Raw genomic sequence first — 14,986 nt, 5'->3', positions numbered from 1 at the left:
ACCCACACAAGTGATGGCTGTGAATGCATAATTTACGGAGCGGTAGTTTAAGCGTTCATGTAGCTTGATGTGTGTTGCTGGCAAAATATTTCGATCCAAGATTTAATCCAAATTTACATAAAATTAACACGGTTTTGTCTGCTCTTCGTGTTAGCGGGAACTTTGGGGCGCCGGAAAGTAGCCTAAAAGTTTCATAAAGTAGCACTTTGTGCTAAATTGCTCCTATGGAGCATACTTTGGGATGTCTTTGCAACCACAGATGGGTTTTGATGCAAGTCCAGGGTCGGATTGGGATCAAAATTAGGCCCAGGCACCAAACAAAACAAGCATTTGCAATGCAATAGGTCTCGCATTTATGCTAGTTTGAGCTATTCACATTGCAAATAACAATGCCTTTTATTTTTGTTTTCGTTTTTAAAACTTAAATAAAAGGCATTCTAATGTACAATGCCAATAGCTAAAACTCGCGTAAATGCGAGACCTATTGCATTGCAAATGCACGTTAGTGTTGGCGTTAGTATTTTTTTATGTAAGTTCCGTGGGGATGCGCTGGACCCCTCAGGAGAGTGTGCACTGTTTAGTAACCAAGCAATAGATGGCATTCTCCTCAGGAAACCAACCTTCCCATGCAGGATTACAAATATACACAATCAAGGCAGTCACTTTATTATTTCCACCCCCACCTCTTGTTTCCCTAGTCTCTTTATTGGGTCCAAGTTCTGTATGAATGACGCCCCTAACACTGTAGAATGCTTGACACAATTATCGTTTTTCAGAGAAACATTTTTGTCACCTCTAGAAACTTGTTTTGATAATATGGTGGCAAGTGGTGTTTGCATTGTGCACATCCTTGACTTACCATTGAGGACTTGAAATAGCACCAGTCAAAAATGCTTTGCGGTCCAACCCATGGGGTCTTCACAGGTCCATAGGATCAAGAGTTACAGCTCTGCCTATTTTGGGTAGAATGCATCTCTTGTATATGTTTTTCAGAAGACGTTAAATAGTGTGTGGTTTAAAAAAACAGAACAGAAAAACCACATGTGCAGTCTAAAACAGTGTAAGCAACGCAAGATACATTATAATACGCCAAATATTGATGGAGTCCTACATTTCAGTATTCAGCCTTCTACACCTTGTAAAGTGTGTAGACAGTCATATTTCAGTTTCCCTGAAGGACACAAGGGTAAATATGATTGCATCTCAGTGGTACAGCACCAAGGATACAACACAATTCAAGGGTTTTTATGGACCTGATGTACTATGACCATTCTCAAACCGGGGATGAACAAATTTCACATCATCTGGTTTGCAAACAGGGGTGTAGTTTGCGATACAGCCTATATATTAATAAATTGCTTTGCAAATTGCCCATTAGCAGGTGGTCGTGCCTATTGAATATTAATCATGAAGTCTGGATTTGGACCCCATCCCAATTAATGGCTGCAAATACAAGGATGGTGTGGACTGCAGGGGTCAGTTGATCACAAACTCTACACTGGCTTTAGCAAATGAATTTTTTTTATTTCAAATCAACCTTTTCTCAATTAAAGAGATTCCCATTTGAGAACATATTGGGAAGGGGGCAGCAGGCTGTCATCAAGGGTACCACACCATCCTTCCCAGCTATCTGGTTCAGAGTGTCAGAGTAGAAGAGCAATATAATTTATCATAATGAATTCACTTCTGATGAGGAAGATGGAGGGATGGAATAAATAAATTGGAGTTGAACATAGAATATTTGATGACTCATCTTTTATACTATCGTCTGGGATCCACACAATTACCAAGCAAAGTCTACCTAGAGATGATACACCTGGTTTTGAGCATTTACTTACAACCCTGATGAAGTCCGTTCAGGACGAAACGTATTGGCTGGGCTGAATTCATGTTTGTTGCTACATAAGAATAGAAATAAATCAAGATTTTTTGATCAAGATTCCGTGACTCCTGTGTATTACTAATGTACACTCGTGTGATTACGGGTTGGACAATTTATATATTTGGCCTATATTAATTATAATGTGTGGGCATCATCAATGATGGAAATGTGAAGTTTCTAAAAAAAAGATTAATGATCTTATCAATGATAATACATGTGTAGATAATAGACACTCCTGTCCTGTATGTGCTAAACTTCTTTGAAATGTACTTAATGTTCTGATGCTATTGAGTTTCCAGAGAATCTGCATAGTTTGTTGTGTGTCTCCCTTAATGTTCTGATGCTATTGAGTTTCCAGAGAATCTGCATAGTTTGTTGTGTGTCTCCGAGTCTATTGCTCCTGGTCAGGGTGATTACCTGATACTTGTAGTAGTGTGGTCTGGTGAGCCCAGGCCGTCCATCTGAGCACCACTGGTAATCAATTTCAATATATCATATTATTTCAAACATCTTCAACCAAAGTGTATTGTGAGAATGTATTCAAATCTATGTTTTATAGTTTGAAATGATTTTCGTATTTTTCAGTTTTGAAAGCTGTGAGTATCATTTGGAACTATATCGCAGTCTTGACGCTCTTTGGTTGATGTAATTAATTCTAAGTAACTTTGAATACTGCAGTTGATTACCAGGGGTGTCTCTTTGCTACTGTGCAGTGTGCCTGCATCCGGAGGAGGGGTGGGGGAGTGAGTTAGTATCCTAGGATGCCCAACAGTTTTTTGGGCAAATCGTATCATGGAGTGCAATGTGGCGTGTTAAAGGAATACAGTTCTGTGCAGTGAAAGGGGTTAGTGCCTCTGGGGTAGGGTGTAATGAGACATTTTAGGATTCCTAGGATGGATGCCTTGCAGGGTGGTGAGCTGGTGCCACTGGTAAGCAGTGCAGTGAACTGTAAAGGTTTCCCCTAGACCCAGTGTAGTGTGTTTGTGTCAGTGAAATACAGTGGTGTGTGGTGGGTTAGTGTCCATAAGAGGCAGAGCAGTGTGATGTGTTAGCAGTGTGGTGGGATTATGTCATGCTGGGTACAATGAAGTGAGACTCTGCAGTTAGGATGTAGCGCATCGGTAGCTGGTTGGTGTACTACGAAGTCTGAATTGTTTTGAAGGTTTTAGGAAACATTGCAGTGTAGTCTGTCGGTGCTTTAATGATGCAGTGCAGCGCTCGCTGCACAGTATTAGTATTACTTCTTCGCTAGCCTTCAACCTTTGTATTGGTTGCATTAAACTCCCCTGTAAGGCCGTGAAAGTCTTTGAGTGCCAATGTACCCACTTGCCCACTGCTTGAGCTCGAGACTGCAGCTTCCTCTCATGGCTTGCTGCTATGAATGCGGTGACACACAGCAGTCAGTCGTTCAATCAGCAGGCCCAGCCTGCCCCTATAGAGCCGTGAATGCCTTTGAGTGCCGGTGGGTCCCGCTTGCAACCATCCGCTTAAGTTAAGCTCTGCTTGAGCTCGAGACTGCAGCTTCCTCTCATGGCTTGCTGCTATGAATGCGGTGACACACAACAGTCAGTCGTTCAATCAGCAGACCCAGCCTGCCCCTATAGAGCCGTGAATGCCTTTGAGTGCCGGTGGGTCCTCTTCCTCTCATGGCTTGCTGCTATGAATGCGGTGACACACAGCAGTCAGTCGTTCAATCAGCAGACCCAGCCTGCCCCTATAGAGCCGTGAATGCCTTTGAGTGCCGGCGGGTCCCGCTTGCAACCATCCGCTTAAGTTAAGCTCTGCTTGAGCGCGGGATGGCTTGCTGCTATGAATGCGGTGACACACGGCAGTCAGTCATTCAGTCAGCGGAGTAGAAATCGTCTCCACAGGAGGCAGGATGAGCTTCAGATCTCTGGTCAGCCATGAGGAAACATGGAGAAACCCTCTCACGCTGTTAATGCTCGCGTCATGGAGTGTCAGAGGAATGACCTGACACTGTCAACCAATGCGAAGGGCAATTGAGCATCTCTCAGAAGAGACATGTTTGCATGCCTTCAAACTTGACACAGTGAGCACAAGTACGACACGTATATCCACAAACCCAGACAAGTTATAATATATTGTTCTCTTTAACAATGGAGTTTTTTTGTCAGTTCTGCCTCACCGTATGAGTACCTCAGTCACGGGGAGCTAGGGCCTGGTCTTATCGTGCAAAAATACATATGTGGAGAGGGATTCTCCTGTCTGTCATTGTGAGTCAGTGAACAAAGATTGCAGGCACCATGCGAAGTGTGATGGGTATGAAGGTATCCTGCCCAGACTCCATTGCCACTCTTGTTTGACGTCCTTTCCCTCATTGCTGTCCTACTAACATGATGCCAATTAGCACAATCATAGGAAGATACATGATGTTCTGAATTATGTATTTTTGTTAGGAGATAAGTACATACTGGGGCCTTCAACCCGTTCTTTCCCGCCCGAGCCTCTTAAATCTGCTCTCCTCAGCTGCCGGCATGCCTTGTCTAAGCACAAATGGGTATTTATAGGGCTTGCATTTTTATGTGGAAGATAAGTCCTCTACAAGCAGAGAGTTACAGTGCAACACTGCCTCATCTGAGCAATGAACGCTTGCTGATTTCGAGGACTGTATGTCCGGATATTGGTAACAAAAACATCATCTGGCATAAACTGTGGGCTAAATGTCATTTTCTGAACTATTGCTCCATTGAACGCAGAGAAATCATGAATAATTCCTGCCCTTACTGCGTTGCGTCAAATATTGATAAATATGGGCCTTTGTCTCTTGTACTTTAACTCATTCTCTCTCAATATGGTACGCTTGCGGTCGCCCGCGTTCTCGCACACTGGTTTAGACGCTATCTCTCTCACATTTTCTCATTATTCTCCCTCACTTTACCTCTTTCAAGTTCTTATTTAGTCTCTCGTGATATTTCTTATGGTTTAATTGCACACGGTTGACCATTTTGAGATATTTTCCTAAAATGTTATGGTGCTGAGACAGACTTAATCCCATATCTGATTGTCATCGAGAGATGTCAAGAACCAGTCATAGTATGCATCTTATATATTGTATTGTAATGGCACTTATATTGCACTTACTACCCCAGAACAGGTGTTGTAGTACTTTCTGTAGGGCAACACGCTGCTCTGGAACCCAGGGTTGATATTTTTTGGGGGCTATTGAAATTAGTCTTGCGTCTTAAGGACATCATGCCATGCATTTCCTCCAGGTTCTATGTGATGGATTACATTAATATGCATTAGGGGTGTGATCTTTAGTAGGGGAGCGGATATGTGCATCCACGCGCTGGTTGGTGGTATTGAAAGTTGAGCTACAGGAGGTTAGTTATTGTTACGTTGCTGGATTATCACTCTCACTGTCTCCCATGCGCTCATTCACACATTTTCTCTCTCTCTCCTTCCCTCTCTCTCTCTCTCTCCCCCTCCAATGCAGGCTTTACTCCAGGAATGATCCTTGAGAAGGTTGGATCGGAAAAGTATCAAGAGCCTCTTCCCTCAGACTGTCCTTCGGACTTGCAGGAACTCATTGATCAATGCCGAGCTTACGATCCCACCCAACGCCCGTCTGCTGGAGGTACTATTAGAAAGTGGCTGATTTGGCTGGGGATGGAAGGAGTATCTGCTACAGCAAATACACTATACAATAACACCTCTGCATCAGGGTACTATAGATGAAGCATAACGCAATAATAGGTTACTTTAAGTGACAGAAACTATGAAAAAGTCCTGACAGACTATAGCTCTTCATTGGCACAATATACAATCTCTACCATTCTGTGTCCTAAACTAGATGATTGTAAAATATGGTATTCAACTTTTATTCGCTTCAGTGACAGATACTAGAATTTTTTTTTCTTTGCTAAGGCAGTGTTGGGTACGAGTGACTCTATTTGTGGGGAAGCACCCACAACTGGACATCATCCTCGTAAGGCCAATCACAAATGCGGACAGGTAGGCTGATGCTTTGTGTTGGTGGTTCTCTGCGGGCAACTAATGCTTGCTGTGTGAAGAGACCGACTGGTGGCGGCTCAGGTTGAATTTCGAGCTAGCAGATTGGTTCTGGTGCGAACAGGCCTTTTCACGGTCATGAAGAGCCCAAAAGCTTGATTTCAAGAGCTCGTGAGCCACACCAAGGGTCTAGGGCCAGAGAGGCACTTCTTGGGGGTCAGAAACTCACTGCAGCTGGATCCAGAACTGGTTGGGGAGCCTTTTATGTCCCTGAGGCTCAGATCAGGAGGCCAGCAAACTAGCCCTTTGAGTCCCTTTGGGGTTCTGGGTTCAACATGGTCCAGTTCTTCTGCCCCAGGCAAGAGGGCAGTAGGTCAGCACAGCAGGGCAGCTGTCCAGCTGAGTGACATTTCTTGTAGCAGTGCATCATTCAATTTTCCTGGCAAAGTATCCACGGGTCCAGAAGTGTACTGAAAAGTTGGTGTCTGAGGTCTGACTTCTATACCCTGGTGCCCTGGCTCTGGAAGGTGGTAGAAGCTTCTAGAGAGTGGGTTTGAAGTGTATGGAATTTTCTGCCTTTTCAGCCCTTGCTCCAAGCTAGCTAAAGTGACAATGCAGGCCCGTTAGGCCCTTTGTGTGAAGTAAGAGCACAGGCTATTGAGGTATAAGTGAGCGAGATTGGCAGTGCAGTAATGAAAAACGAGTTTAAGAGTTTTTCACTACAAGCACATATAAAACCCAAAAGTACATGTCCAACTTTTTAAATACTCTGCAACATTACCTTGGGACTGTTTAGGGCCTGCCTTAGGGGTGACATATTTGTAGTAAAAAGGAAGTTTTTCTCCTGGAAAAAGATTTACTTTGCCAGGTCGACATGACAGTTTAAAACTGCACTCACACAGGCTGCAATGGTAGGCCTGACACATATTTAAAGGGATACTGAAGTGGGTGGCACAATCAGTGCTGCCGACCCACTAGTAGCATGTAATTTACTGGCCCTGCGTACATGTAGTACCACTTTATTAGCGACTTACAAGTAAATTCAATATGCCAATTGGGTATAAGCCAATCTAACATGCTTTAGGGAAAGATCACAAGCAGGTTAGCAGTAGGTAGCAGTGATAAAGTGCCCAGAGTCCTAAGGTCAACACAAATAGGTGCAGCAAAATGGAGGAGGAAAGGCAAAGGGTTGGGGTGGAAGACCACGCTAAGGCCGATAGGTCTTACATGTGTCCCCCAGCTGAAGTGGGAAGAACTACCCAACCCCTTGGGAGTTCTCTTCACTAATGCAGAAGAATCTGGAGAGACCATCAGCACTGTTGTGGTCTGACCCAGGGCAGTGTTCCACCTTAAAGTCCAGTCCCTTTAGGGAGATAGACCCCCCTCAATAAGTTTGAATTTTCACCTCTCATTTGCATTAGCCATCTGAGGGGCCTCTGCTCTGTTTGAACCCAGAAGTGAGTCCCAAACAAGTATGGTTTCAGCTTCTTCAGTGCCCAGACCACAACAAAGGCTTCTCTTTCAATAGCACTTCACCTTTGTTCCTCGGAACGTAGCCTCCTTGAGATGAATTCTGAAGGTTGATCCAGACCCTCCTCATTTATCTTTGATACAACTGCCTCTGTGCCATCCTCTGAAGCATCTGTTTGTACGATATTGAACGTCTTGGAAAAGAATATGGAAATATGGAAAAGTTGTACTTTTTGGAAGTCATCCCCGTCAAGGGTGCAACAATTGTGCCATACCCCATGGCAAACCTCTTGTAGTACCCAGTGATACATAGGAAGATCCTCACATCTAATTGAGTTTTTGGTAGCTCCTGGTCCAGGATAGTCTCTATTTTGACCTGGAGAGGCTGCACCTTCCCACCAAGTGTCCCAAGTACACCACTGACCGCTGCCCTTCCTTTCTGGCACTTACTGTCCTTGATAGTCAGACTTGCCCATTGCAGGGCCTGAAGCACTTCCTGCATGTGGAGTAGGTGGTCCTGCCAGGTGCTGCTGTAGATGGCTATTTCATCTTAATAAGCAGTACTTAAGGCCTCCATACCGGCCAAGACCTGGTTCACCAGCCTCTGGGGGGCAAGCAGGGGCATTCTTGAATCCAAAGGGCAAACTTTTAACTGAAAGTGGCCCTCTAGGGTAGAGAAGGTAGACCTCTCTTTAGCCCCCCAGTCTGGGAAATATGCAAGTACCCTGAAGTCAAATCAAAATTGCATAGGAACTTGGTAGCCCTTAACTGACCAATGAGCTTGTTGGCTCGGGGATGGGGTGTGCATCGGTCTTGGTGACTGACTTGAGTCTTCGGTAGTCACCATAGGACCTGAGTTCTGGGGCGGTGTCCAATGGGGCCACTGTTGGTACCAGCGCCACTGGGCTGGCCTAGGGACTACTGGAAGGCTCAGTGACCCCCAATCCCAGCATCTTAGTGACTAGTGCTTTGATGCTGGCCCTCACTTTGTCAGACAGCCTGCATATTTTGTTTTTGACAAGCAGGCTGTCCCCAATATCTATATCATGGTTACACACTTGTGTAAGCCGAGGTGTGATAGGAAGGCAAACTGTTCCACTAACTGGAGACAGTCCCTCTGCTGCTCTGGGGTCAGGGTAGGGAAGAGGTTGACATCTTCTACTGACCCATCCATCTCTTTAGATGTCAGGATATCTGGGAGAGGTTCACTCTTCTCTTCTACCCTATCAATTATCACCAGCTGCATGGTTACCTCAGACCTCTCATTGTGGGGTTTGAGACGATTCAGATGAAGTACCTTAAGAGGTTCCTGGGGGTTCTGAAATCCACCAGGTAGGTGGACTCCCCTTTCTCTCCACTACCTCATATGACCCAGCCCAGCGATCCTGGAGAGCCCTGGGCTCCACTGGCTCCATCATCCACACTTTCTTTCCAAGTTAAAACTCCACAGGGATAGCTGCCTGGTCATACCACTGCTTCATAGCCTCATGGGTAGCCTCCAATTTCTTAGAAGCTTTTTTCTAGAACTTTTCCATCTGTTTTGAGAGGACTAGCATACAGCTAACCACAACTTTGGCGGACGGGGTTCTTGGGAGCATACTCCCTCCCATCTTTAACCAGCCTGAGAGGTCTCCTGACAGAGTGGCCATACAGAAGATCAAATGGGCTAAATCCCACTCCCTTCTGTGACACTTCCCTATAAGCAAAGAACAATCATGGTAACAGGACGTCCCACTTCAACCTTATGGACTCAGGCAGACCATTATCATGCCTTTAAGGGCCTTGATGAATCTTTCAACAAGCCCATTTGTTTATGGATGGTAGTCTGTGGAAAATTATATGTAGCCCCTCACTCCTTCCACATAAACTTTATGTACGCTGACATGAAGTTGGTGTCCCTGTCTGACACCACTTCCTTGGGGAAACCCACTCTGGTGAAAATACCCATTAGGGCCCTAGTCACTGCAGGTGCAGTAATGGATCTCAGAGCGGTGAGCTTTTCATGCTTAGTGGCATGGTCCACCAAGACTAGGATAAACCTATTGCATAAGGCTGTCTTGGGGCCTAAGGCTCCGACAATATAAATTCCTACCCTCCTAGGGTGTGTCAAAAACAGGCATGGGAGTCAGGGAGCTTCTAGTTTTCTTCCTAGTCTTCCCACTAGCCTGGTAGGTGAGACAAGTTCTACGAAATACAGCAGTAGCTGGCCTATTCAGGAGCCAATAAAAAGTGGGTGACAAGCCTGTCAAAGGTCTTCTCCTGCCCCAGATGTCCTGCCAGGGGTATCTCATTAGCCAACCCCATAGGAAGGCCCTGTAACACTGGGGAACTACCAATACACAAGCTGCCCCAGGCTCAGGAGCATCAGAATCAATATACAGAAAATAATTCTCCCAATATATGAGGTGATCTCCAGAGGTGTTACCAGCTGCCTGGGCTTCGGAGACCGCCTCAAGCGTTGGGCTTCCCTTCTGCGCCTTACATAGCTATTCACTGGTGGGTCCTATTTCCACTTTCCACTCAGCAACTTTCAGCAGGGTACCAGGGAGGGATTGTCCTCCCCATTATGCTCCGGGCAGCCTCCTCTGGTGCCCCATCCACTTGTTCTGGGAGACATTCAGGGGCTGGCTTACCTCGCCCATTGCCCTTCCCTTTCTTGGCAGGTGTCTAGGCGATTCTTCCAAGCTCCAGACCTTCTTGACTCTCCTCCTGGGTAGCCATGGACCTGGTGGTCGCACAGACTCACTCAGGCAACCCTAACATTTCCAGGTGTGACCTGCGTCCCACCTCCTTTCAGACCGTGTGCTCCAAGCCATTACAAAACACACAGCCCATGGGCATTGCAGGACTCACAGCAACAGTCAGAGACCCCCCCTCCTTATAGGGCATAAGAGCCAAGGGGGAGTGTCTCTCCCACTTGTCTACTACCACAACCTGGTGAAAAGTATTGGGTATCACCTGATGTGAGAACACCAGATAACATCTGATAGTAGTCATACTGGCTCCTGTGTCCCTCTGAGCCTCCACCTTCTGTCCATTGATGGTCACCCACTGCCTACACTTTGAAGTGTTGGAAGGGGAAACATCCACTAGTACCCGGACATTTCTTCGCGTACCGTTACTACGCAAGCGTTAGTACGCATGCGATGTAACAACGCGTCCCTTTAGTACGCATGCTGTTACATCGCATGCGTTGTACAACGCTTGCGTAGGGGGCGGGTACTAGTCACGGCGGACATTTGCAAAGAGAGTCTGACGGAGGAAGCCGGTGGAAGCATGAAGGGGGAGAAGATTTGAACCACGTGTGTTAAGAGGTAAGTGGGGCTGTGTAGGGTAGTGCAGGGTTGTGTACTTGTGTAGTGTATTATGGTTTAGTGAAGTGTTGTTGGGTTAGTGTTTTAGGGTTTAGGGTAGTGTTGTGGGTTATTGAAGTCTAGGTTAGTGTTTTAGGGTTTAGTGTAGTGTCGGGGGTTATTGTTTTAGGGTTTAGGGTAGTGTTGTGGGTTAGTGTAGTCTAGGGTTGTGTTTTAGGGTTTAGTGTAGTGTCGTGGGGTTAGTGATTTAGGGTTTAGGGTAGTGTTGTGGGTTAGTGAAGTCTAGGGTAGTGTTTTAGGGTTTAGTGTAGTGTTGGGGGGTTAGTGTTTTAGGGTTAAGGGTAGTGTTGTGTGTTAGTGAAGTGTAGTGTAGAGTTTTAGGGTTAAGTGTATTATGACACGTTATTCTGCATACCATTATTATTACTAGGTAGGTTTTTACTTCGCATACCATAACACTTTCATTGTAATGGTATGCAAAGTAAAAACTTGCGTAGTAACGGTTATTGCTAAGTAATAACCGCGTAGTAAAAGCATGCGAAGTAATGGCATGCAAAATAACGTCTCATATTCGTTGGAAGGTGTGTGGGCTTTGGGCACCATCTCTGTATCACCCAAGGACACTAGGGTAACCTCAGTAGTCTCTCCCACACTAACTGCGGCCATCTCTTTCCCAAGTTCTTTGCTGGCCATCCTCTATGACTACCCACCACTGGGGGTGGTGCTCTCTTGGAGAACTTGGCATCTCCCTTCATATGCCCATATTCATGTCACTTAGGATAAACCTTTTCTGATCTGTGAAGCCTTTCTTCTGGTGGCGAGATTGGGAGTGGGACCCTTTCCCCTGCGAACTGTTTTGGGGGCCTTGAGCGAACTCTGTGTTTTTATTTATATCCCCCCCCCCTTTCCTCTGTTGGGAATGCTGACCCCCCTTTTTGGAGTCCCTCCCATGCACCTTTTTAGACACTCTGGTGCTGCCCAGAAGTCTGCCTCCTCAGCAAGCTGCCTGGGATCAGTAAGCTTTCTATGCACTAGGTGTTGGAGTAGATCTGGAAAACAAGTATTGAACATGTGGTGCCTCAGAAATAGGTTGCACAGCCCAGTAAAATCCTCCACTTTGCTGCCCCTCACCCAGCTCTTCTGTGCCTTGCTAGCATAATCTAGGAATTCCACTCAGGCCATATTCAAGAGCTTGTGGTTTTCCCTGATCCTCTGACAGTACGTCTCAGGGGTCAGCCCAAACTTAGCAACAAGGTATGCCTTCATGAGGGCATACGTGGTCTAATCCTCTGCCTCTAGTGTCAGGAGCATGTCCCTCCCCACCGTGAGCATGTTTCCACAGGCTTCAACCCGCCCCAGCACTCCTCTGGGACCTTATGTATCCTGAGTGCAACTTTATAAGCTGCAAGCCACATGTCTACATCATCTCCCACCATATAGTTAGGCACAAGCTCCTGGGAGATGCAGACACTCATCTCTCCAGCAGACACTGTTGGTACGCTGCCACCATCACTGTTGGATCCTGTAGGTTGCCTTGCCTTTAGCTCCAGCTCCCTCATGCTCTTTTCATGCTCCAGCAGTACCTTTTTCTCAGACATGGGCTTCTCAGCCTTCCCCTATTCGAAGGCTCTCTCAACCTTCTTTGCCATGGCCAGTTTCTTTTCCTCCTCCAGCTTTAGTTTGGCCAGCTCTAGCTTGAGCTTCTTTTCCTCCCTCCTGTCCTCCAACTCATCTGGGTTCAGGCCCATGGAAGATACACTGCTCCCTCCACGAGGAGGGGTTTCCAATCCTGGGAGTAGGTTACCCCCCTCCTACACAGGATGCATTCCAAGACCCTCCTGTAGGTCCTGCTCTGATTCGTCCTCATCATCTTCTTCCACCTGATCTGGTGCTCCTTTTGGCTGGCAGCCCCCTCTCCTGCCAAAACTCGTTGATCTCAGCCACAATATAGCTCTCCGTGTTGAGAAGCTAAACCTCCATCCTTGCTGGTGGGGCCACAGACACAAACAGTCAGGTAGAGTAGGAATACTTTTAGAAACAGTAAAAAGGCCAATCAGGTAGAATTTAAAACTCAAATTGGTCTTAGATATGGAATGGTAGGTTACACCATATCACTGTATAGCACTGCGCAGACACAAGTCCTAGCCTCATCACTGATCACCAATGTTAAGAACTGGGTTGCTGGTTGGGAAAACCCCAAATGAACCTTTGCTCAACCCACTGTTAGCTTGGCACAGAGCTTCCAGGCTTAACTTAGAGGCAATGTGTAATGTATTTGTGCAACATTCAAACAGTAAAACAGTGAACATACTACACAAAAAAGATCCCACACCAGGTTAGATAAATCGATCTGAATTTAATAAATAAAACAAGACCTAACCAACAAAGATCCAAAGATGTAGAACCTCAGTTATACATTTTTAAAGAATAAACTGTAAAATAGGTCCTAAAAGCATAAAGCGACAACCGCAGCTATCTAGTCGCCCTGGTCAAAGTTAAAAGTTGAGACCAACCGCGGGTTGAATAAAGTCCCAGATTAGTTCCACTGAAGACCTGTTTGTGTTGGAAAGGGTTGCAGGGAGAGCGTTGTGGGCACTGGTCGGCAGGGTGCGAAGAGCAGGCTGAGTGTCTCAGACAGGCGGTCTGTTGCTTCGTGTTGGTGGTCCTCCATGGGCAATCGATGCTTGCTGTGCGAAGGGACGGGGTGGCGATGGCTGGCGCTGAATTTCAGTGCTTGTGGTGCTGTCCTGGGGCGAACAGGCCCTTTCGCGGTCACAAAGAGCTGAAAAGCTTAATTTCAAGAGCCCGTGGGCTACACCAAGTTCCAGGACCTGAAAGGCACCACTTATGGGTCAGGAACTCACTGCAGCTGTGTACAGGAGTTGGTTGAGGAGCCTTTTATGTCCCTGAGGCTCAGATCAGGATACCAGCAGTCTAGCCCTTTGAATCACTCTGGGGCATTAGGTTAGCACAACACGGCAACAGTTCCTTTAGAGCAGCAGTCCAGCATAGAGACAGTCCTTGTAGCAGCACAACAGTTATTCCTCCTGGCAGAGTATCTTCACAGTTCTAGTAGAGTCTTCTTTGGTGGGGTCAGGGACCCAGTACTTCTACCCAGTTGTGTCTTGAATTGGAGGTGACTTTGAAGAGGGGCTCCCAGTGAATAGAGGTCCTCTATAGAGCTCCAGACTCACCACAGGGGTGAACCTTTTGTGTGGGGACAGGACACAGTCTATTCAGGTGTATCAGCTCCTCCCTCTCATCATGCCCAAGATGGCCTACCAGGATGTGTATGGCCACTCAGTCATACTTGAGCTCCCTTTATGTGTGGCTGTCTAGAGGGAATGCACAAGTCCAGCTGTCACCCACCCCAGACAAGTATTGGAGACCGACTACAGTCCTTCTTTCTGGCAGAGTATCCACAGGTTCAGAAGTGTACTGAAGAACAGGTGTCTGAGGCCGAACCTTTATCCCCTAGTGCCCTTGTTCTGGAAGGTGTGAGAAGCTTCTAGACAAGAGGTTTTAAAGTGCATGGAATTTCCTGGCTCCCATGCCCTGGATCAAAGCAAGCTTAAATGACAATGCAGGATTGTTAGGCCTTTTGTGTGAAGGCGAAGCACAGGCTATTCAGGTTTAAGTGGTGCTGTGCTTACCTTTGCCTCCTTATCCTGCCAGCAGATGGCCCTCCGCCTCCCTATCCTGCCAGCAGATGGCCCACTCAGGCACACCTAATCCTTCTAATGTATGACTGTCTGGGAGGAATTCAATGGGAGGAATGTCCTGTCAATTATCATTTGTCCGAGAACAGCCACTTTTCTTTTACTCATGACAAGAGGACTACCGTATAAAAATCGATTTGGTACACCTTAGACATTTTTAAAACACTCAATTTGCCACCCTACACTCACAGCACCATCACAGATACTCATCATCACGGCAACCAACTTTTATAGATCTCCAGCAAAGATTTCCCTCGATAGGTCCATTGGGCATTGCAGCACTGGCCCAAAGAGGAACTGCCCGATGACGAAACATGACACTCTTTTTGGTGTGTGAAGGCCATCGCTTCTGGTCAGTCGGATCCCCGATCCAGTTGATCAGTTCTCCCCGTTCCTACTGATAGCTACCACCTCCCTTATCTCCTTCTTTCTTTCACTTTAGGAACAGCACAGCACAGCACACCTTTTTGGTTATTATACCTGTCAGTAACACCCAGTCATGTGACCCAGGCTAGGCTTTAGGCACAAAAGGGCTAAGGGCAGAAAAATGCCAACTTTCTAAAGGTGGCATTTTTACAATTGTGATCAGTACTCGACTTAACCACTAACTAGGACTTTTCCCCCCATTT

At 46.4% G+C, this 14,986-nt stretch overlaps 1 protein-coding gene across 5 annotated transcripts in view; it reads left to right on the top strand.

Annotated features, from left to right (window-relative positions):
* Positions 1 to 14,986, top strand: part of MLKL (mixed lineage kinase domain like pseudokinase) — a 642,399-nt gene that overhangs the window by 626,237 nt on the left and 1,176 nt on the right. For all 5 annotated transcript variants that reach the window (XM_085639671.1, XM_085639670.1, XM_085639672.1 and 2 more), the window contains one exon: positions 5,340 to 5,480. In XM_085639671.1, coding sequence (XP_085495797.1) covers positions 5,340 to 5,480 — 141 coding nt within the window. The remainder of the gene's footprint in view (positions 1 to 5,339; positions 5,481 to 14,986) is intronic.

The sequence above is a fragment of the Triturus cristatus genome, chromosome 12, assembly GCF_964204655.1.
Source record: "Triturus cristatus chromosome 12, aTriCri1.1, whole genome shotgun sequence".
NCBI lineage: Eukaryota > Metazoa > Chordata > Amphibia > Caudata > Salamandridae > Triturus > Triturus cristatus.
The sequence above is the reverse complement of the archived record's forward strand: the minus strand, read 5'-3'. Positions and strand labels throughout refer to the sequence as shown.